The sequence below is a fragment of the Struthio camelus genome, chromosome 4 (genome assembly GCF_040807025.1).
Source record: "Struthio camelus isolate bStrCam1 chromosome 4, bStrCam1.hap1, whole genome shotgun sequence".
In the NCBI taxonomy this organism is placed as follows: domain Eukaryota; kingdom Metazoa; phylum Chordata; class Aves; order Struthioniformes; family Struthionidae; genus Struthio; species Struthio camelus.
The window spans coordinates 24,282,647-24,306,398 of NC_090945.1; the positions used below are offsets into that span (position 1 = coordinate 24,282,647).

General features: G+C 39.5%; 1 protein-coding gene across 2 annotated transcripts in view; it reads right to left on the bottom strand.

Moving 5' to 3' along the window:
• Window positions 1-6,889: 6,889 nt before the first annotated feature.
• EGF (epidermal growth factor) overlaps window positions 6,890-23,752 on the bottom strand; it is a 65,620-nt gene continuing 48,757 nt past the window's right edge. The window contains exons 21-25 of one of the 2 annotated variants that reach the window (XM_009665410.2): window positions 22,736-22,886; window positions 19,270-19,434; window positions 17,029-17,131; window positions 14,637-14,739; window positions 6,890-11,853 (exon numbers count right to left, since the gene is read on the bottom strand). In XM_009665410.2, the coding sequence (XP_009663705.1) occupies window positions 11,630-11,853; window positions 14,637-14,739; window positions 17,029-17,131; window positions 19,270-19,434; window positions 22,736-22,886 (746 nt within the window). In that variant the 3' untranslated portion in view covers window positions 6,890-11,629. The remainder of the gene's footprint in view (window positions 11,854-14,636; window positions 14,740-17,028; window positions 17,132-19,269; window positions 19,435-22,735; window positions 22,887-23,752) is intronic. The other variant, XM_009665412.2, reaches the window with a different exon arrangement.

A 23,752-nucleotide genomic window follows, 5' to 3' on the forward strand; every position in this document is an offset into this window, starting at 1 on the left:
AGGGTCAAAGTCAACGAGAGTTTGACAGAAAATGAGAATCTTCTCAAGATTCTGCTCTTACCACCACTAGTGACTTAACAGTTAAGACACAGGACCCTCAGCAAATTTACATCAGTATATGCTTAAAATGATTTAAAAGGCTTGCTTTAAACTACCAGGAGGAGAGATTTAAAACCACTGGAGACTGACAGAGTTAATGAGGTGGGGGAAGGATGACCTTTTGTTCCAACTATAGAGTGAGAGAAACAGAGAGAGACAGAGAGAGAGACCAAGCGTTGGAATTTCAACATGCAAGAGTAGATCATTTGCAAGAGAACCACGCTTAATCTCTGTGCCTAACCAAGGTGAGTTTGTGGTTTCATTTCAGGCCCTTTTGGACTGTTTTTCATGTCAAAATTATATAGTGGCTATAATTTGTCTCTCTTCCAAGATTTACTGAAACAAAGGAAACATTTGAATAGGATTTGAGACAACTTCTTTCTCACCCGTCAGAAAAGTAATCCCCAAACTTCAGATAAATGCAGGCATGTGGTTCCCAATATTCTCACTCCATATGTCTTCACAAACACCAAATAGATCTAATTTAAGAGGATATTTTTTCCCCACAGATCAAAAGGTTATAGTGATGGACCTTCCCCAGGATGATCCAGACTTTCATCCATGTAATGCCTTCATTTCCACTCCCTATAGAAAGATGGACTTCCTGGCACAGAAATCAGGAGACAGGTTGTAGGCACTAACCCATTCCAGCTCCTTGCTTCTCAGTTATTTCAGCTGTAAAATGGAACAGAAACATAACGCCTAATTTAGGACTTGAGCTTTACAGGTGAAAAACTCTACAAAATTCTGCAGCATTGCCACTTTGAAAGCTAGCCCTATTAAAGGTAAGTTTTGTTTGTGCTTATGCATTCACATAAGGAATTTTGCCAGGACAGCTGTTTCATCCACAAATTCCATTTCATGGCACTTTGACCACTTCTCAGACAGTAGGCTTAGCCCTAGCTTACCCCAGAGATGACCAGTTTCCCCTGCTGTAAAAGGCAAAATAGGACGAAAACTGGAGATACCAAGCTCAAGCTGACCTGAAACAATCAGAGCATCCCTACTCCTCCTATTTGAGCTATTAGGTCTGGCACTGGCATGAGCAGGTCAGGCTGGGAGAACAGCAGCTGGAATGATGGCTGCCATAGAGGCTCCACCAGTGTTGGCTTGGAGTGTGTCCTTCAACTTTTTTGTTACTTTGTTACTCTTGCTACCTGGCTGGATACCTTCCCAGAGGAGGGAGAGAGGAAAAAACAAACCAAACCCAATCAAAATGAAAACAAAAGAACAATTATTTACATGCCATTTTCCCACCGGAGAAGGATTTGGATGTGCAATTACTTCTTTCCACAAAAGCAAACGTTGAGCTGGACAAGATATTCCTTGAAATCCCACTCACATGGTGATGCAACATTTTGTGTGTAACATAGAAAAGTCTGTGTGACACACTGTGGCACTTCTTTCTACCATGAATGGGCAGAAGTAATATATAATGCAGTGGCATAAATGCTGACAGGCTTTTGCAAGACTGTTTATATTTATTTTTCATAGCCCTGAGAAATCGATCTGTCAAGATGTCCCATAAGAGACTGCATTTGGCTCTGAAATATCCTGAGAGACTGTTTTTCTCTTGCACCTGACACATTTTACAGAGGGTATCAGCACATGGATTTGCACCTCTGCTGTGTCATGAGCAAAGAATTGCAATTGTTTTAATATGCTACACTGGGATAGTTAAACATTGATATTGCCAGGTACTACTTTACAATTCCCATTAGATATGTTGTATAGCTCACATTTATGAAATAAAATATTGCTGTATTCACCCATAAAACTCTGTGTTATAACAGTACTATGCATCTGGTTTTAATTAGAAGTCAGGAAATTCACAGTTATAGCTGGAACTCCATCCTTCCCTAAATCCATTGTGTGTAAATTCTGCAACTCACATGTGAACAGATTCTACAGTCTTTATAAAGGCAAAAAATTCATTGCTTGTAACTGAAGGCTAAGCACAACAGGTATAGAGGTTTGGAATCTGGTGATGTTTTGAGGCACTCCACTTTTTTTGAGGCTTCCTGACAGAGTGACTTAAACAGCAGGAGTAAAGCAGGACAAAGAAACAAAGCAAACGGTATCCATCACTGCTAATAGTTTTCAAAATGGTGTTAGTTTCATGAAGCAGGCATGTCTCCTAGAGACAAGACCTTGACAGTCAAGTTATATCTGAGAGTAGGTTAGTGCTTGCCAAGATTCAGTTTTAATGAATTTACGCTTCTTTGTTCTAAAACGCAATGGGGATTTTGCTGGTAGAATACAATGGGGATTTAGCACCAAACTTACATTCTGGTGTAAATCCATTTAAAATTGTTTTGTTCATGAGTGAAGCAAAAATTCAGAGGGGGAAATGAAACAAATGAATATAATGCACAAGGGGGCTGAATTACTGTGGCATGAGCAATTTTAAACATAGCATTTAATAATTTTCAATTGACCAGCTTTGCTAGTAAATAAACAGATTTTCATTTGAGGGCTTTTTGTGAGTGTTATACTATGTATTTAACATTCACTCATTCTTTCCATCTTTTTTTTTTTTTTGAGGTTTTGCTCTGCTCATACCATCCAGCAGAGGCATGCCCTCAACTAGAAATGTGAGCAAAAATAAGACCCCAAAACCCTCCCCAAGGAAAAAAATGGAGTTTTAGGGTATAGAAAGAAAGTTTTAATGAATGTAACATTTCTAAAACTTAAAAACAATTTGAGAGTTATGTGAAACCACAAGCTCCAGTAGGGTTCACCAGATATTTAAAGGGAACCTTGAAAATTCCTTTCAGCCATGATACCATACCTGCAGATGACTCTCTGAAGTTTACCTAGACCCTTGGGATCTGCAAAGTTCTGCAAGATACTGATGGATCTGGAATAAATAAATAAATAAAAGCTGACACCCTGACAGATTGTAGCTGTTACTAGGAATTATACACAGATTTACCAGGCCTCTTTAGTTTTTGCAGCGCTGATTGTATCCACTCAGCAATATGGTGATGTTGCTGCAAACTTACCATCACTTCTCTTTTCAGCAGCCAAGACGACAAATCATACACTCACAATTATATTTGCCTTGTAGAGTTTTAAAGAAAAATGTACCCTGCAGCTCAGGTTATGAGTAGATGGATACCTCATTCATCTAACATCTGAAATACTGATCAGGTCCCTTTCACCAGATAGGATGAAAAATGCTAAATTAAGACTAGCGAGTCACACAGCCAGCTAGATAGTGTACAGTAAGTAGATACAGTTCAGATAGGTAACCCACAGAAGGCTATTGATATTTGATGTACATTCTCTCCCAGCTTGAGTGCAACAGTGGGGAGGTGTGTAAAGTGCTATCCAACATGGATATAGGTTGCAGAGGAGCTCTATCACTGCCTTGCCCAGAGCTATCCCTCTCCTCAGCTATCTCCTTACTCCGGGCCTAGAGAACACTTCAGAGGTTGGCATAGATGGGTGAACTGATCCCCCAGAAGTACACGGGCCACATTCAACCACAGGCTGGGCCAAGGATGAGACTCTTCATCCTTGGCAAAAACCTAGTTCTTCTGAACACCACATTCAATTTTGTGATAATTCTCTGATATATTCATTGGCTACTAGTACAACATTAGTTCTGTTAAATCCTTAAACTGCTTTATTACAGGGTAATGTAAAGACAGAAACACAAAAACATACGTACAAAAGTACCACAAAATATTGCATCAGATGTGGTAATTTCACAGACGGAAATGATAGAAAGAAGTCTGTAAAGAAGAGCTTTCATGAATTTATGCCGTATGAGAGGTGATTTAGGTTTTGTCTTTGGGAAGTCCGGTTCCTATGAGTCCTTACCTTTAACAATTATTTCTTCATTCCCTCTCTCTCTTTTAGAGCATTCACACAAGAAATAAAACTCCCTGTTTCATTCTTATTTTTATGATGAGGAGGTTTGAAATCTAGATGCTTCCTTCTGGGCCTTTGTTTGGCTTCTATGTTTTTGAAGAAAAAGACTGTGGACTTGTTACCTATGCACAGCATGCAGGATACAGCAGGTAAATGCAAATGCTTAACAGTGCACTAAATATGACCCTTTGATTCTGCAAATGGGAGACAGAGAAATATTACATAGATTACAAAGCCATCTAAACGTAAGGTTGAGTGATTTGTAACAGAATAATGGTGAAAGAAGTAGCAAAAACCAAACCAGAAGAAAAAATACACATTAAACTGGAAAAAGGTGAAACATGAAATCTATCCCTTTTCTATAAACACATGTGGAAAGAATAACACCTAACCTTTTTATTCTTGACTTCTTTTTTTCCCCCCTTTACATTCCAAGAGAAGATCTGCCAACTTTTGGCCGTATCCATTTCTCTTCTGTTGTTTGCCAATATTAATGCACTCTAACACACATTCTTTCCTAAGACTTCAAAAAGTGTCATTTGTTAGGTCTAACTGTTTAAAGAATCAGCCACTTTTACCTCCTTTGCTCACCGCAAGCTGGGTGGTATACAGCACATTCGCATAACTCAGCTTACGCATTACAGGTTTGGTTGAAATTTTTAATTGAAAAGACTCTTGAACCAGGCTTCACACTGCAGGCTTTGTGTTAGTGTAGATCAGAAGACCTTGCACTGATACATTAGAGTGCTTCTAATGCCCTCTTCATCCTAAAATATACACTGCAGCAAACATACCTATGTTTTGCTTATTGAAGCCTCCTGATGTAGAGCTTCAGTATTTCTGTTCTGTAAAGCATTTCTAAAATCTTTGAACTGAGTCTGCTTATCATTACACGTATAAACAGAGGGGGAATTCACCTGTATGTGAGAAATTAGCCCAGTTTAACAGTTTTAGGGTTTAAGCTGGACTTCTATGGGGAACAGGCTGTAGACTGAGGACTGAATTGCACCCAGAAAGATTAGTTAATATCACTTAGAAATAAAATATTGAGTGAGTTAGAGTACACGGTAACCACTCTGCACACATAAAACTGTGAGAATGGGGTTAGATTCAGATTTGGTATAAAAGGAGTTAACACTAAAAACTGCATTAAATCTATGTCCACTTTAACCAGGTCTCAATCTGGCTCTGAAGCAGCAAGAAATGTAAATCTCAATCAGCTTGATTCTATATCCACTGATTTCAATGCTACCTATGTTTATGCTAAGAATAATAGCACTTCTATGGAAACATCTTTCAAAGATCGTAAAACACTCCACGCTGCACTAAGAGTCAAGAATACTTACGTCACTTTCTGTCTTTCTGTCTTGCTTTTTTTCTTTTTTTAAATGGGTAGGACACTTGCAAGGACCTGCTGAGTAATTTGCCTGGCACCACACCATGAGTAGTGGCATGAGGAACAGAACCAAACGTTCTTGATTGATCACTATCACTCTTCAATATGACAGTATTCTCAGCCACAAAGCTCTGAATTGGTGCTTTGGAGGAGTGTTTTATGGGATACAGAAGAAGAATAGGGAAACACTGGCTGGACCAAGACTTTTAGGCTTGGTTTATTACTACATCCAGCCCCAAGATAAATCAGATCCGTTTTCAGCTGCCCCAGCATTCGGCAGTGTTCAGCTCTGGAGCCACGGTTCCCTTGCTATTATGAAAATGGGTTCATGCTGTGTTCCGATGTACTGACTTCCCACAGCTGATAAACGTTACTAGGTATGAGAAAGGAGGAAAAAAAACTATCCTAAAAACAACATCCATTAAGCAGTAGGAGCTGTCTTCATATATGTCTGAGTCCCTCAGATGTGTTGCTTAGTATGTTTTCGGGTTTAGGCACATAAAACTGTCCTAGAGGTCAAAAATCATTGTATAGTGACCTTAAGGATACCGACAAAGCCAAAGAATGGACAGTTAATACCATGTCTAGGCTCTCGTTTAGGAGATTTTACAGAGAAGAATGTTACTTAAGACTAACTGCTGCTGACCATTGGAAAAACGAGGAAAGATACTATAAGCTTATGCAATTCCAGTTTTGGCCTGTTTCCTTGACCTGGATTAACCTTTTTCCTTTTATCTGTATTTTAATTCCAAACACCTCGCTTGCATGCGACTGTATCCAGGCCTCTGCTAAAACCTTTAATGAGCAACACTAAGATCGGTGAAAATAAAGTAGAACTCTATTATTATTTTATACAAACACTGTAGGGATCCTTTGGATTTCCCAGAATTATTAGTGTTTTTGGTCTCCAGTGCGATGTTCAGCATCTGGCTGTACTTAGTTTATTGATCTTTTTCTTTAAATGGCTGCCTTTCAAGAGCCATTTAAAATACAAGTTTCTTCTTAACTCACTATCTGCAGGCACACACACACTGCATAAAGGCTATGCGGAACTGAGCCCAACTTTCTTTTGCAGACAAGAAGAAAACTAGGAAACAGTAAAAAGTCTGTTAAAACCTTAGTCTAATTTTTCTTTTGTTGAGGTGCATTGCAACAAGACAGTAATTTAGGTTATGTTTTTAAGCAGTATCCCTGATTATCGTCTGCAAACCTCCATATACACTATCAGAGTAATAATAATTCACTCTGTATTTCTTCCTCAAGTGGAAAAAATCAATAAATTTATATATAGCTCACCCCACCAGTCATATAATAACTACTGTTAATAGACTAATATTAAAGTATTAACTGTGCATTCTCTGCATTTATTACAGTACACTTTTGCACAATCAATATTAACAAAGATTATGTCAATTAAAATATATGCATTGTCCTGTCAGCTAAGTATAGCATAAAAGACTTGTTTTTTTTAAATAGATGAACAAAAAGCTCAGAGCTGTACAAAAATTGCTGGGCCATGAAACTACAAAGCTATTAAACTGATTTTGTTTTTTTAAAAATCTCCTTCCTATATGGGCAGGAACAGTAAATTCCTTTACAAGTTATTAACTCCTCTTTTAATGGTTTGCCCCGTACCTAAGGGACTTATTCATGTTTCCAGTAGCGGGCTCACATACAAGTGAGAAATTCCCATACAAGGTGCCTTCTTATACTTTCTTCTAAAACCATTACAAACTGGTTTTGACAAAGGCCATGGCGGTAAGGTGAACATTGCTGCATGGACTGAAAAGTTGCTGATAGATAGGATCCAACCCCTAACAGGCACACCGTGAGGGTCAGACCAATCAGGGCAATTGAGAGCTACTGTGGACAAGACTAACTATGAACTGAAGCTCTAAGGAGGTATGCAGTTTAAAGCTGGGTACTTTGAAATGGAACAGTGGTGTGCAGCTGTGGGTATTAGCAAAAACAAATATTTGGTATTCAGCTGTTCTTAGAATTCATCCTGAAGTCATATTCTAACTTCTTACCTGGAAAGCAAATGGCTACCAGACTTCAGGGTCCCGATCCATGAAGCGTAGAAATTCCTTCTAGGCTTTGGCTGAGCTCCTGCTTGCAACCAGTAGAATGAAAGAGTTAAAACCATCCCCTTTTGAAAAGGGAGTAGGCAGAAAGAGGGCACCTGCTCAGATTTAGGCTTTTATACCTGGGCTGGAGGAGGAAGATGCGACACTGGCCAGGGTTCCAGTGCAAAAGGGCACATTGCACCTTTGAGATGATTGCTGCAGTAGCTGCCTCAAAAGTCAAGGTCATAAGTGAAACTGTAGGACACTCAGGCTGGTTAGAAGGGACTAAGGCTTTTCACTGACCTGAATCTAGTCCACTTCGGTACTGAGGAGTGCCTAAAAGTTAATCCGGTGATGAATGGTTTTCATGAAGTTGGCTGTTCCTGGTCCACATCAAAACTGGCATTAAACAGCAGTCTTAATAAAAAGATCAGAGGAAAGTGAGCCAACTTACGCTATCATCCTTCCAGATTGTGTTTGGGGTGAATTCCTGGGGATCTCAGGGAAGGCGTCTAATGCCACTAACATCTTTCCTTTTCACATGTACAGAGATAAAGATGGCAAGTTATCAGGCAGTGAAGCAATAATACCAAGTGTGTACTGAAGACTAACTGAACAGTGTAGGCATCACCCTGAAATAGCATGAGATAAAATGACTCCCAGTAAGACAAAAACACAATATATATTAACAAGACAGAGGCTTCCCCTAATCCCATTCTGAACTTCTTCTTTTCTTTTCCTTTTTTGTAATTTTTTAGGAACATTTTTATCCTCAAACAGACTCCTAGGATGGACATTTTTTGCCTGAGCAGATAAACCTCTACAAAGTTGCAACTGACAGCAAGTAAGGACTTAAAAAGAGAGTTGTCATGAATTCCTTATGACTATGAAACATCACATTGCCTATGTTCATTATGAACGAGAATAGATCATTCCTCATTTGTTTATGACGAAAATTTGGCTTTAGAGAATTGAAATGTCAATTTTAATAAAGTTAAGATTTACTAAACTAAACAAACTCGTTTTCTCCCCTGCTCTTCAGAATTCTCCAATAGTTTCCTCACTTTGGGCTTGTCAAGCTTTTTTCCACTATGTTTCTAAATTTCCCCTTCACAATTCGATATGATGCACATTAAATTCATTTTTTAAAACAAATCAGAGAATAACACTGGGATTTGAGGTCAGTATCAGGCTAGCTACATACACAAAAGACCGAAAAATTGTCCAAGATTTCCAGTGTGCTTAAAGAAAAAGAAGTATAACCAAAAAAAAAAAAAAAGGTACCTCCAGGTTTCAACCACTTGACTTCAATTGATTTGCATGTAAAGCTTCAGAGTAACATCTTGGAAATAGTTTGAAAATTTATCTTGGGATCATAGATAATATTTCAAGACATACAAGTAGAAACATTCATAATAGAGCCATCTAAATGTGTACAAAATGGGATATTTATCAAGTGTAGTACATGGGAATTAGTCACAGGGCTTCTACAGGTTTATGGGAATTGTATAACTAAAATCATAAATAAAAACTTACTGTATTAAAGCTGGGATCTAATTGTGAGCTGCAGAATACAATCCTCATCAGCACAGATCCTCTAAGTGGTGCAAGAAGAACCTGTGATATCTGCGAATGCTTAATCAGCACATCACACTGCAGCTATATGAAACCAATGGCGCTATGAACAAACATAACATGATTTAACTGAAACCAGAATTCTGCACTCTCTTCTACTAAATTAAGAGAGACACGAGGGATTTTTTTATTTTATAAATCAACAGCTTTATAAACATACAAATGAACCAAATATATTATATTTACGTTGAAATATCATCTCAAGGTTTTAACATTAAAGATTATTTTGAATTTAGAGCTGAGTTTAGGAAACATTTGAAACGCGTAATACCTTAATTATAAAAACATATCATTTTGATCTTCTTGTCTTATTCCCCAAAGACAACTACCAAATTCAAAATCAGATCTTTAAAATGAAGGAAAGCGAAGCAACCAAAACATGGGGTAGAGTACGAAACTCTAATCTGTAATTTGTTTGAAACATCACCGTTTAAACAAGATTCAAAATTACAAACCTGTATTTCCTTTGATCAGTGAAACTTCAGTGTTGACCATGATTCAATACAGCACTTTGATTTTAACTGTACAAACATATTTCAACAGAGACAACCAAACTGCAGGGATCAAAGTCACTTCACTATCTAACTCTCATGGAATCTAAAAGGCTTTACTGAATCAGGGTCTTCATAGCTGGACTCTCTTTTCATCAACCTATACAAGATCACTGATGAATTGTGAAAGATCAGCGAACCCAATCGAGAGGCTTTAACAATGTTAATGAAATTTAACTATACTGAACTTAAAATCCAATATATTGAATACTAGTAGCTCGACCCAATAGCTGCTCTCTCCTGAACACAATTTAGTATGCCAACACTCCTCAACCACTTCACTTTCAGTGGAAGCATTCTTCTTCCCATTCACACAAGAAAACGCATCTTCATTGCTCGTAACTCCTGCTAACCTTTTGGAAATGCCTATTTTACAACTTCATTCTGAAATCAGAACTGATGTGATTAGAAAACAGCCTCAGCAATTCAAAACCACCAGCAGAAATCACCTGAGAAGAAAAACAAATAAGTGACAACTCTCTACACAACAGAGCATCATAACTGTCATAACTCAGACACCCTGGCCTGAATGCTCCTATTGTTTACACTAGCAGAAATCAGAAGTAGCTCTGCAAAGTTACTCAGTCGTGTAACTGTGTTTGGCCAAGAGATCAGAGCCTTTCAATGCTGTCTTCCATCACCAGCCTGCAGAGCTGGTAAGCAAATGACAGTCACGATTATCCAGCTAATGAATTTCAAGTGGTAGGCAATGTAGAAGAGCTTAAAGATGTCCAGTAGTTATAACAGCAGACTTCAAAAACAGAGGACTGACAAGATGCCTCTACAATGAAAACAATATTTGCAATACAGCTGATTTACAGATATCTTTCAAATATTTTGAAAACAGTCTTGGGAATTCAACACCGGTGGTGAAATCACTTGAGATGATAAACAACTAAGCTACAACTCTCTACATAACAGAGCTTTATCGTAAGTGTGTTAGTTCTTCTTAGTAAATAACTACAAGGGAGTCATAGCTATTAAAATGTCAGTTACAAGAAAAATGGGTATTTTTTTCTAATTGATCCCATGGATTTCATGAGGCAGCACAAACCATTTTTGTGGAAGTCAGTCCAAACTGAGAAGTTTTTTGTTTGTTTTCCCTCCCCTCCCATTCTTTCAGAACTGCAACTGGCTGGAGTTCTTTTCCTCCATTAGATTCTATATATTGAGCTAGATTTTGCTGTCAGACACACTTCTGTGAGGTGAGCCTAGCACCAGCACGTGTTTACTAGCAGGGCTGAAAGCAAACTCAGGCCCACTGCCTTAGTCCAGAAATAATCACATAATGGTCTGAAGGACTTTGAAAACTGTAGACTGGAAAATTTAACGGAAGAATCACCTTTCTCCTCAGACGTTACATCTCACTTTATAGATGTGACCATCAGGAATACCATACACTCACAAACAATCCTACAGTCCAGCAAAACTGAAAAATTTAAGACTACACTTGGTGCTCTCTTACAGAAGCAGATACAATAATAAGACTGGTGAAGTCCAGGAAGCTTCACTAGTACGACAGCAGTGCTGGGGAGAGGCTTACAGTGCCCATCAACAAAATTTTAATAAAAAGATTTTAGCCCATTTTCCTGCATCATCTTTGACTCCAGTTTCTCTGTAGTTGTCCTTGTTGCCCATTTTCTAGGCCGTTTTCGGGATTCTGTGTGCATAATGTGTAAAGACCACCACTCATTTAGAAAATATTTGTCTCTAACAGATCACCCAGTAGTCTGTTTTCCCTTAGAGTCCTTTAGCTGCCAAGTTAGCCGCGTTGACCCTTAAATGATATTTATAGAGTATTCATTGCTAAGACATTGATCACAGTAATTCTTCCAAAGAGAGATGACAGGAAAGGAGCGCCAAGGATTTCTTTCTTCCATTTTGATTTGTGGTTTGTCTAATGCATAGTTTAAAGAAAAAATAAGGATTGTTTCAGTGTTTCCCAAATTCCCATTCTCTACTGATTTCATCCTGCCTCCTTTTCAACTCAGTCCAGGCTATTTCTAGTCTGGCTGCATCAGTAGGCTGGCTGGGGCAAGCTCGCATAGTCCCCTTTCCGGCAGGAAGTTGGAACAGACACTCCAGGGAGCCTTGTGAGGACTCTTCACAGCTACCCCGGGCTGAAGCGATTTCTCACCACCAGGAACTTCTTGTCCGCAGCCTTGTTCTTTTTCCTCTTCTGCCAGAGTCTCTACCGCTTTACCATATGTTACAGGCCGTTTTTCCACTGAACAAAATGGATAAATATTATTCAAAGCCATTTGAAGATCTTCACAACAACTAAGCAAAAAGAAAGCTAATGGTAGTTTTGAGAGAGGAAAGCTATGAGAGGAAGAGAAGCAACAGATACAGAAAATTACAAAAACAGCTCATGTCAAAGAACACAAAAAGAGGCAAAGTCAAGAACTTGCTTCAGATTTTAAGAAATGACTTGCTGTGAGCAAATTTCAAGTTTTTTGGTTTTAACATATAAGAATAGGAAAAGGAATCTCTGTGGCAAGATGACCACCTACCTGGCAAAATTAGAGCCCCTGCTCCACAGTCAAAAAGTCTTAGAATTATTCACTGACGTAGTATAAGACCTTTCTTTAACACCTTTGACAAAACATCACATTATTTACCAGTCCTGCTCTCTAAAATGGTTGAACTGATTTGGCTAAAATTTTCAAATATGGAAAAAAAAAACCCAGACACCTATCATGAGAAATTTCTGTTCTATCTGCTAAAACTATAAATAAAAGCAGAGTCTTTAATGGAAACCATTAGGCATCCTTCACTGGACAATACACATGTTCTCTATATTAGTCAAACTATGTAAATGTGAGGCATGTTTTTGTACTGATGAATAAATTGTGTTCCCAAGATATATCCAAGGTACCTAAACAGGACGGGCAATTCTGGAAATCTTACAAGATGCCTACCTACTCAAATATCCTCAAACATTTGTCATTTCTAAATGGCCAATGCAAACTTTGGGTTCTCTGGTAACTTCTGTAGTCAGGAGGTAAATACAGTAAATAAGAAAAATGGTTAAGGATATCAGTTTTTCTCCATCAGCTCCCACCATCTCAGCTATCAGTAGATTCAGATGCAATCTATAAGGCAACATTTTCTAAAATTCAGACTGGTCCAGATGGTAACCTGTGGGCCTATGGACGCCTATTGCGTGCTTCTGTGCTGTCTGCTGCCTTAGCACCAGGGATGGCAGGGAATATCTCCTTTGTTCATCTCATCTGTGTTTAAGCACCAGACATTCCCTAAGCAGTCAATTACCTTGTTTAACACTAAGAGCATACCTGCAGTTGCTGTTACAGGGTAAAAGGTGTCTGGGGAGATCTGGATTCCTCATACCGTGACTGCCACTCATCCTGCCTGAATGAATAAGGACTGCCAAGGTATATCTTTCCAAAGATTTATATTCCCAATCACCATGATGGACATAACTCACATGCTACGAAGTATACCTGAGAAGTTCTACATAAATGCAAAAATTTGACATTTTTACTATCAAAAGAGGCCTCTGCCCTTCAGAGTCTAAAAGTATTGTTGTAGTGTAATTTCTGATGAGTAATCTGCACAGCCAGAGACGGAATGGCCTCTTCCTGGCAATATAAACACAGCTTCTGCTGTGCAAGGCACAGGTCAGGAATATCATTCCAGTTTCCATCTCTTCTGTACGAGCCACTCCTCCCGCTCACACATAGGAGAGGAGAGATACAGTAAGGATGGATTGGAGGGGCCAGAGAAGGTTAATGAGGGAACACAGATTCACTATGGCATTTGATTCTTCTCCAGATTATAGGATTTCAGGACCTGACTGGGTCAAAAAATCTCAGACAGCTTCTTAGAATGATTGCTCTGGGAGATGGAAGAAAAGGAGGCCCAGTAAAAGTGAATGGGCATTAAGTAATCAACACTGCATGTAGTTTTCCATTGTCTAATGTGACGGAAAATGTCATTTGTCCCAACTGAGAAATACAAGGTGACTGGGATAGAAATTCTGTCACATAAAAATTCAGAGTAGTAAGACAGGTTTTGGAAAATAAAAGAGCAGACTTTAGAATTCAGATCACAGGATCACAGAATGGTTGAGGTTGGAAGGAACCTCTGGAGATCATCTAGTCCAACCCCCCCACCACCACCCAGCAGGATCCTCTACAGCATATTTCCCGGGATTGTGTCCAGAGGGGTTTTGAATATCTCCAGCGAAGGAGACTCCAAAATCTCTCTGGGCAACCTGTTCCAGTGCTCCGTCACCCTCACGGCCAAGAAGTTTTACCTCAGGTTCAGATGGAACTGCCTGTGTTTCAGTTTGTGCCCGTTGCCTCTTGTCCTGTCGCTGGGCACCACGGAGAAGAGTCTGGCCCCATGCTCTTGATACCCCCCCTTCAGAAACTTGTACACATTGATGAGATCCCCCCGCAGTCTTCTCTTCTCCAGGCTAAACAGGCCCAGCTCTCTCAGCCTTTCTTCAGAGGAGAGATGCTCCAGTCCCCTATTCATCTTAGTAGCCCTCCACTGCACTCTCTCCAGTAGTGCTATGATTATTATGTTTTCTCAGTCCGAAACTAGGCTTCATAGCAGTGGTCTCCACTAAAGACCCAGTGGTTTCAGTTCTAGGAATACAACTCATTACTTTCCCAGTAGTGCTGGCTGCCATATTGCCTGGTGACTCGCACTCATAGCTCCCCTGAGAACCACTGCCAAGAGGATGGATAAACTTTACAGGTAAAGTTTATCTTTCAAAAAGATAAACAAATGAGAAATGGACTAGTGAGAACGCTTTGTATCACTGAATGTTTACATTCATCACCCTAACCTGTTCATGAATCTAAATTATAATACTGTAAGAGGGCATAAATGACATCCTCCTTCCTCACCTTACTAATATCAGTCTGACTAACAGTGGTGCAAAACACACACTATATCTACACTACTGCTCACTGTATCTACACTACTGCATTAGCTGAGCAAAGCTGCTCCCCAAAACTGAAGGAAATTCTTACTCACCATATTCTGAATGACAAGCAGAATGAAGGTCTGCTGTCTGACACTCAATCAGATCAACCACTTTAGTCTCCAGAGGACTGTTACGTTCCTTGACAACCACAAACTGCAAAATATACAATACACACAAGAGCCAGAGAGATCAAATTAATATAAAATGAACCAGTTTCCTAAAACCCAAGAGGCAGACTGAAAGGGACAGAGTCGGGGGAAAAAGGTCATACTGGCTTCTGGGATGACCTTCTGGGATGACCTCTCCCCTGCAGATAATTAAATATAAAATCGAATTTGAGCTGGTGACCACCCTGGTTTTTCTTCAGAAAGTGTGCGGTCTCAGGCTATCAAAGAAGTACCCATTCTCTTGCTTTGCAATAGAGATGTTCAAACAAAAGCACCGACAGATTCAGCGGTCTAAGAGGAAAACTGGTGGATTTCTGTGAATAGGTCATGTGTATGTAAGCAGGTGTGAATGTTTAGGCATGAGTTATAAAATCTGTAGGTTTTCAGCTGTTAACCCACATATGATGGCCCCTGCCCAGAGGAGATCCAGCTACACACAGTTCTGCAAAATATCTTTGATTGTGTAAAGCAGAACGACACTTGCAAGACAACAAGCTTCAGAAGAGCATCAAAATCTAGGCACGCGCAGAAGTCTACCAGGACTTCCATACTGCTGGGACATATCCAGCCTGAGTTATTGATGTCTGACAAGAATGTGGAAAATACCCAGGCATACTCTAGCCTAAACGTTGCCTCACCTGGTAGAATAGAAGTAAAGGGAAAGATGAATGACTCTTGGGCAATTTGCACGTGTTGTTTCAGTATCATGATTCGTAGCATTTGATATATGTGATAAAGTTAAAGCCCTTTGCCTTCTATGTCAGTTGAGATGCGCAGGAGCAAGAAAGAAACTTTGCACTCCCCTTCCCCAGGCTCTGGGATGAGAAGTAGATCTGCACGCTAAGGAGCGAATTTTATGAACTCTTTGTCACTGCATATACACCACCCACTCCCCATTGCAACTTCTTCATTAGCATTCCTAATGCTATGTACATCAATAGCACCCAAAGACCAAAGACCTTTACCAGGACCTTAAGGGTCACAAAAACCAGCTAGACAATCTAAACCATTTGCAAGGCATCCTTTGGGATGGTTAAAAATCTCAGATTTGTTATACAGATATCACATAATATTCAGCTCCCCAAACACACCCCCCAATAGGTACAAACTCATCTCTTTCTGGACTCAGAGATCTAGAGAAGTAACATAAAGAGTCAGACTTTGGGGGTGGATGATAAAATCAAGATTTAAAGCTAATACATCCATTACCATGAAAGGAAATATATAAAGTTGAATTTTTTTGTATAAACATGATCACTCTACACACAGTTCTTATACCTGTCCAGCTACAGCTGGGTATAGAAGGCTATATTTCTTTACAGTAAAACTTATACTATAAATACAATTGTGTAGTCACCCCAGTAGAAACGTTTGTGCATCGCTACAGCTTATCTCCAATCCTCTGTGGGTATAAACTTTTCCAACAGTCTTTTACACTGGCATAACTGTGCTTATTCTAAAGAGCGTATGCTGCTTAGTTAACGTAACACTACCTACAAGTATAATGTTATCTATATTACAATAACTTCTTCAGAGCTGTATGGTATGTGTGTGCACGTGTGCAGACAGGGCTTGGACTACATCACACCATTCTGACATAGGAGTCTCAGACTGGGCACAGAAGGAGCAACATATGCCAGTTATGTCATTTTTGCCAACTTCAAGTTCCAACTGCAATGACCTGATGAAAAACAGTTCTCTAGAACTGACCTTATGGAGCCAAATTCTCACAATACAAAAAACAATAGAAACAGGCTAGTGCAACTAGATCATGACTGCACTTCTACCTACACCAGTGCAAAATTAGTATTTTATACTCCCTCCCAAACTGTCTTTTTCTTTACAAGGTAGCCTCTCATACAAAGACATTTAATTGCATCAATCCCCCAAATAAAGTTCAACATCTCATGTAGCACACACAACACTTGGCTTCCAAGAAGCCTTTTACAGTGAAGGCATACTTTCCTGTGAAAATAACTGTGATACGCCATGTCATCACATTGCCATTTCCTTAATTTAGAGCACAGTTCTCCAACTGTTGTGCTCAAAGCTAACAATAACACTGGCTAATAGTTGCAATACATCCAGGCAGCTGTGAACTTTAAGGGATAACAATGAGGTAAGACGAACTAGGGTTCACAGCAAAGCACTTGATGACTCTAGCAGTTATTTAATATATTTAAGATGTGAATTATTTGATGGATAATCTCAAGTGGATCCCTAATGCTCTTTGATCCTTCCTTCTTCCCTCTCCGCTCCACATTAATATACTTACCCGAGGCTTGTTGCAAGTATGTATCACGTTCTCATTGTCAGTATGGCTGCTGCCAGCTCTTATCGCTTCTGCATAGGGATTCTTCTTATAAAAGTTTTGACTTCTGCAACAGAGCAAAAGCTGAAGCAAATCATTTCTCTTTGGGAGGAACAGATGCTGCTTCCTTTCACACTTTATTCTATATTCCTTTCATACTTTCTTCTATATCTATTTACAGAAGGGATATATATTTTGTTTTCTTTTGTTCATTTGAAGGAGTATATTACTGTTAGTTACAGCACAGTGGTTAAAACAGTTATTAGGCTTGCCAGAAATAGAGTTAATTCTAAGAAGTGAACAAATGTTTTTTCTAATGAATAACCCTTTAGAGATGGCACACTAGAACAAGCAATAGGCCTGATAAGAAAATGGACAGGGGAAGTTAAAATTATGTTATTCTATTTATAATACAGAGACTGCTACAGAACATTCAGACTACGAAAACCTAACATTAAGAATAACACAATTCTGTTCAGTAGGCTATACTCATTGGATAACATAGCGCTTTGGTAATCTTGGCCTCCAGTTCACACATTTTTCAAACTGGAAAGTGTAGATCACCTACTTTGTTTCCTCCAATTAAAAGAAGATATGAGTCTGCATCTTACAGGGGAAGGAACAGCACTGTTAGACACTTAATCAACACATTTCAAAACACAGTAGATTATAAGAAGAACCAGTGTAACAATTTCAATCCAAATAATGTTTTCCAGATTCCAGTTAAATAGGGATGATAGATCAGTGGTTTCATTTTGATCTAGTTAGGCTAGTAATAGCTGCACACAAACTTAGTCAAGCATGTAACTGAAAACTTGTTGAGGTAAATAGCTATACTGATCAAAAGCATTTGGTAAGAAAAAAGTAAATCAGAGAGAAATGACAAAAGAGAGAGGAAGTGAAGAGTATCTTCACACCTTAATACCAGCAATATTCTGGTTATTTTTCATGAAAGTTTGCACGACATATACGGGAAATGTAAGAATCCCATGATTTGTCTGTTCTGCACGTATCATTCCACTGATTAGCTTCTCAATCCCAGGTCATGAAAACAAACCAGCCTGCACTTAGTTTTAATCCAGAGCTCTACAATCAGTTAATAGAAAATAAGAAATGTGGCAGCTTACCTATTTGCGTGTACTAAACATACTAGGAACCATTAAATAAAAAAGCAAAACATTAACTACCACAGCTAACTTCTTCTGTAACTTAATTTCTTGTGTCTAGCAGATTCTAATTTTAAACTTAACCTAAAAGAGAAACAAAACATATGGAAGGCAGATAGGCATGCAGCAAGATGCTCTGCTAACTTGCCTGCTGCCTTGCTTTTTGTTTGTTTGCTTTTAAATATAAACATTCATTTAAACAAGAGCCTCTGAGAACAGTTGTCTGCCAAGGTCATTTCCAAAAGAATCTAACTTACTAAATGCTGAAAAAGACTTCAACTTATTAAATGCTGAGTTCTTTCCAGTGCAAGGGACGACAACAACATTTAATTTCACATCAGACTGGATTCTTAAGTAGTGACTACAGGGATCTTTTTTGCCACGAGTTGAATCCCAAACCTGCACAATTCATTACAGTCATGGAAAATGCCAGGGAGTACTTTTACAACAGATGTACCCTCGATCCACATCCCTAATTTTACTCTTTCTACTGCCAGGAAAACTGCTTTCACATTCATTGCTGCAGGCATCACTGCAAAAGTCTGCTATTGGAAGGGTAACATGCTGTTTTTCTCAATGGCAAGGAAAGATTCAGGTGCGGTTCTATACTGAAAGAGAAACCAAACAGACCTAGTAAGTTCTGTTCAGGATAGGTAAGCCACACTATGACTGCTTCAGACATCTTAAGGAAAACCAAGGAAGAAATAAATAACATGTCCCTGAACTCTCTCATCAACATAAATTATGGTTCTTCTTCAAACCTGATAAGGACTATTCTTCTTCTGCCTGGACAGATGTCACTCTCATTAACATCAATGTGACTAGTGTGGACAAGAAACATGATAGAACTTTATGAATTATTCATAGATTCAACTGCTGAAAAGTGAAAAAGAAAAAAAAAACATCACCAGAAAGGATGCTATGGTGATTTCCACCAGCTGAGAAACAAAGCACATTTTTCACCATTAGCTGTCTGTGAAGTCCAGCAGCACCTCTGTCCCTCTGCCGTGAGCTCAAACTCCATGTTTGGAAGCATTACCTGTAGCAGTAGGCAGTCAGGGATCCCAAAAGGAGCAGCAAGAGCAGAGTTGCTATACAAACTGCAATAGTTATGTTTCGTATCTTCACTTGCTTGGCATTCTGCTGTTCCCACCACTCCAAATCGCTGAACTGACAACGTTCCCCTACATAGCCTGTCACACAGCTGCCAAAAGAAAGTGAGCACGCATTGTAACTAATGGTGGGGAGAGAAAAAAAACAAACAAGTCATCACTTCAATCACCTTTTGTATTGACTTATCATCAGCAACCCCTACAGAAGTGTCTTCTTGAATTTAGCAGGGACGAAAACAAAAAGATATTAAAGAAATGACTGTCAAAACCTGTAGAATTCAATAACGTATGATTTTTTTTACTGTAAAGCTATTGAATCATTCTATACAATTATACAGTAGGATTATAATTTCCTAATATACAATGGGTCAAATCTAGAAAAATAATTTTCTCTTAAATTCCATGATTTTTTTTGTAAGAAGTGTTTCCCTAAGACTTTCCATTTAGCAGTTTCCAACAGTAAGCTCCGCTTTTTAAAACTAGGCAGTATGAAACTTAAACAAACCACTCTGAAAAAGCTTGTAAGGGAACCAAATTCTATTCTGAATCCTTACTTTAAAATAAAAGAAGAAAAAGGAAGGTGCTAAAAAAAACTTGTTTGGTTAGAAATATCTTCATAATTTAGTTTTATCACAAGCTTCTTCCACGGGTTTTTGGTTTGTTTGTTTTTACCACTGTAAAACCCAACATAAAAATATCTTTTTAGGGCATGAAACCGATACATCAACATGATTAGAAAGTGACAAATACATCAAAAAGATCCTCAGCTCAGTTTTACGGTCCAAGCTGAGACACATACAAGAAGTGAACAATAAGCAAGCAATGAGAAGTGCATTCAGTTCTTAAAAATCTTGCAGTAATGTAGGTGCAAATCCTTCCCACAATACTTACAGGTCTAGTTTTATTCAAGCCTAGAACTAGTCAAATGAGCAAAGGAAGCAGTAAATGAGCAGGACCTATAGCAGCTTTTGCCTAATGACTTGAAAACGTTGTATCTGCGTTCTTTATTGAAGCAGGCACAAGCACTCTCATTCTGTCACAAATTGTAACACATAATATGCTGAAAAGTTGAAAAATGTTCAGGTTTTTGATGTGATTATCACAATGAATTCTAAACAAACCAGAAGATCTACTTTTTGGTGTAAGTGCTTTTATCAAATTAAAACATGAATTGCATTTGGTATGTGAATTTTTTGCTAAATAACATTTTCCCATGACTTCATTCTGGTATTTAATAGATTTGTCAGGCTGTATTACAGCCTACATGAATGAACGCTGCCATCTAGTGTACAATGTGAGAAATCAGATAGTTCAACACACAATCACAGAATGGTTGAGGTTGGAAGGAACCTCTGGAGATCATCTAGTCCAACCCCCCCACCACCACCCAGCAGGATCCTCTACAGCATATTTCCCGGGATTGTGTCCAGAGGGGTTTTGAATATCTCCAGCGAAGGAGACTCCACAACCTCTCTGGGCAACCTGTTCCAGTGCTCCGTCACCCTCACAGCCAAGAAGTTTTACCTCAGGTTCAGATGGAACTGCCTGTGTTTCAGTTTGTGCCCGTTGCCTCTTGTCCTGTCGCTGGGCACCACGGAGAAGAGTCTGGCCCCATGCTCTTGATACCCCCCCTTCAGAAACTTGTACACATTGATGAGATCCCCCCGCAGTCTTCTCTTCTCCAGGCTAAACAGGCCCAGCTCCCTCAGCCTTTCCTCATAGGAGAGATGCTCCAGTTCCTTAATCATCTTCGTAGCCCTTCGCTGGACTCTCTCCAGTAGCTCTATGACTCTCCTGTATTGGGCAGCCCAGAAGTGGGCCCAGCACTTCAGGTATGGCCTCCCCAGGGCTGAGCAGAGAAGGATCACCTCCCTCCCTTGAAGAGCTGACAGTGCTCTTCCTAATGCAGCCCAGGATACCACCGGCCGTCTTGGCCACAAGGGCACGTTGCTGGCCATGAGGTCAGCTTGTCCACCAGCACTACCAGGTCTTTCTCCACAGACCTGCTTTCCAGTAGGTCACCCCCCAGCCTGTACTGGTGCATGGCTTTGTTCCTCCCTAGGTGCAGGACCCTGCAATGAACCTTATTGAACTTCATGAGATTCCGCTCTGCCCATGTCTCCAGCCTGTCCAGGTCCCTCTGAATGGCAGCACAGCCCTCTGGTATATCAGTGAGTCCTCCCAGTTTTGTATCATCAGTAAACTTGCTGAGGGTGCACTCTATTCCTTCATCTAGGTCACTGATGAATAAGTTGAACACAATTGGACCCACTATTGACCCCTATGGGACACTGCTAGCTACAGGCCTCCAACTAGACTCTGCATCGCTCATCACAACCCTCTGAGCTCAGCCAGCTCAGCCAGTTTTCAACCCACCTCACTTGCTTGCAGCAATGGCCTGCTACAGACATTCCTGCAGTGCAGTGCATGGAAGATTAGGAGAAATGGTGAGACAAAGAAATCTTTCAATACCAATCCCCCTCCTCACTCTAGGGTTATTCTTTGGGCCACCAGTGCTACTGAGACACAGACAGAGGCTCCACTATCACAGAAGAGCGTCCTTCTCATGCCAAGTCCTCATACTTTAGGTGAGACCCCAGGGAAGGGAGCAGGTACTGAATTTGTCCCATGTAAACATTTTTACACTAGATTTTAAAGAAATGTATAACAAACATTCAAATATAATCAGCTTATACAGTTAAATTCCAGCAATAATGGCTTAGAAATGATTACCGCATGAGACTGACCAGGCTAGGGCTGATTTCTGAAAACATAAAATTTTCTGCTTTTATCAGTAACTACATTTGGGAACCTAGGCATCACGTGTCACAAAATAGCCATCAGGAGGAAGAACATATTTTTGAGGTCTCATTGGCACTCTCCTTGTTTTTAAGGGGACCATCATGTCATGTACTTTCAGTCAGGGAAAAAAACTCTTCCAACTGTAAGGGAAGATGCTGACACCTGATTTCTCCTTTCTGGGACCAATCAGAGAGGAGAGGACAGAGGTGTTCTCCTCCATCCCAGCGCGCACTAGAACAGGTGAACACAGTAAATGAACAGCAAGGCCAACAGGGAGATGCAAGTCAACAGGATGCATAAAGGAGAGACAGCAAGAACTTCTTTCATAAAGCCATAAGCACTCAGTCATTTAACAACTTACCTCACATTTCCGAAGCAAATAACTGAGCGCTCAGAAAACAAATCCTATTAATTGCAATAGGTGTGAATGCAGTGGTCACTTACAGAAACTGAACATAAAGAGCAGAACCTGATAAATACAAGTATGGGTGATGCACAGATCATAGATGGAGAAATACTTGATTGTCTGCACTCATCTGTACCTCAAGAATACCATTCATCAGCACAAATAACATGAAGTACTACACTTACTTGCAGGCATAGTCTTGTAGATCAGAAACATAATTGCATACTCCACCATGGAGGCAGTATGAGTCGTATGAAGGTGGGCATCCTACAAAATCACCTTGCACAGGGTATGTAGAGTCTTCATTGCTGACAGTAGTAGGAGACACAGTAGATTCTGAAATACAGGATTTCACAAGCACATTTTTAAATGTTAGCCACAGTGGCAATATGACCATATGAAAGAGTTTGAGAACTTCAAGTCAGAAAAGATAAGAAAGAATCTCTAATTTCAGCCAATGAATTGTCATTTGCCCATTTGCTTATTTTGGTATGGCCACATACTTATCAAATTTAGGCATATGGACCCTTACATCAAAATAGTTAATTGTGCTTGATTACTATGGAAGGAGACTGTTGGCTTGTGTATCTACTATCTAGTGCTTTGTTCCTATCTATTATGCTTAGGTCTTAAAACAACAGATCATGACTAGCAATGCACGTAACATTCTAGATATGCAATGATGCACAGAGGTTAGAGGTTGGCTGTGTTCTATCTATTTGGATGTGTGAGTACAGATTTTTGAACCAAAACTGCATTGGCTGTCTAGTTACCAATGTTTAAATGATTTCTGCAGCTTATGCAGTTTTATGCTATGATAAATATCCATCATGAACACAGCACCAGAGTCAGAAGTGCAGGTGAAGGGTGATTGCATTTCATGCATTTGGATCCGAGCATGAAAAGCTTTCACATGCAACTTGCTGTTCTTATACAGACTATTGCTATGCTACAGTCATCCAGTTGATTGTATCTGTGAATGACTGCAGGTCACATTTTTGAGCTGACTTTAAACAGGTGCAGATAGTAGCATAATTAGGGAAGCACAGAACTTTGCAGACCCAATTTCTTGAAACGGTTTTGTAGCCTGTTCTGAACTGCACGTACAGTCACCTACATAAACATGCAAACTAGCTAAAGGTAGCTCTGATACCTCTGTACAGCATGATCTGCAGTGCAGACATGTCCTTATAGAAAAGGAG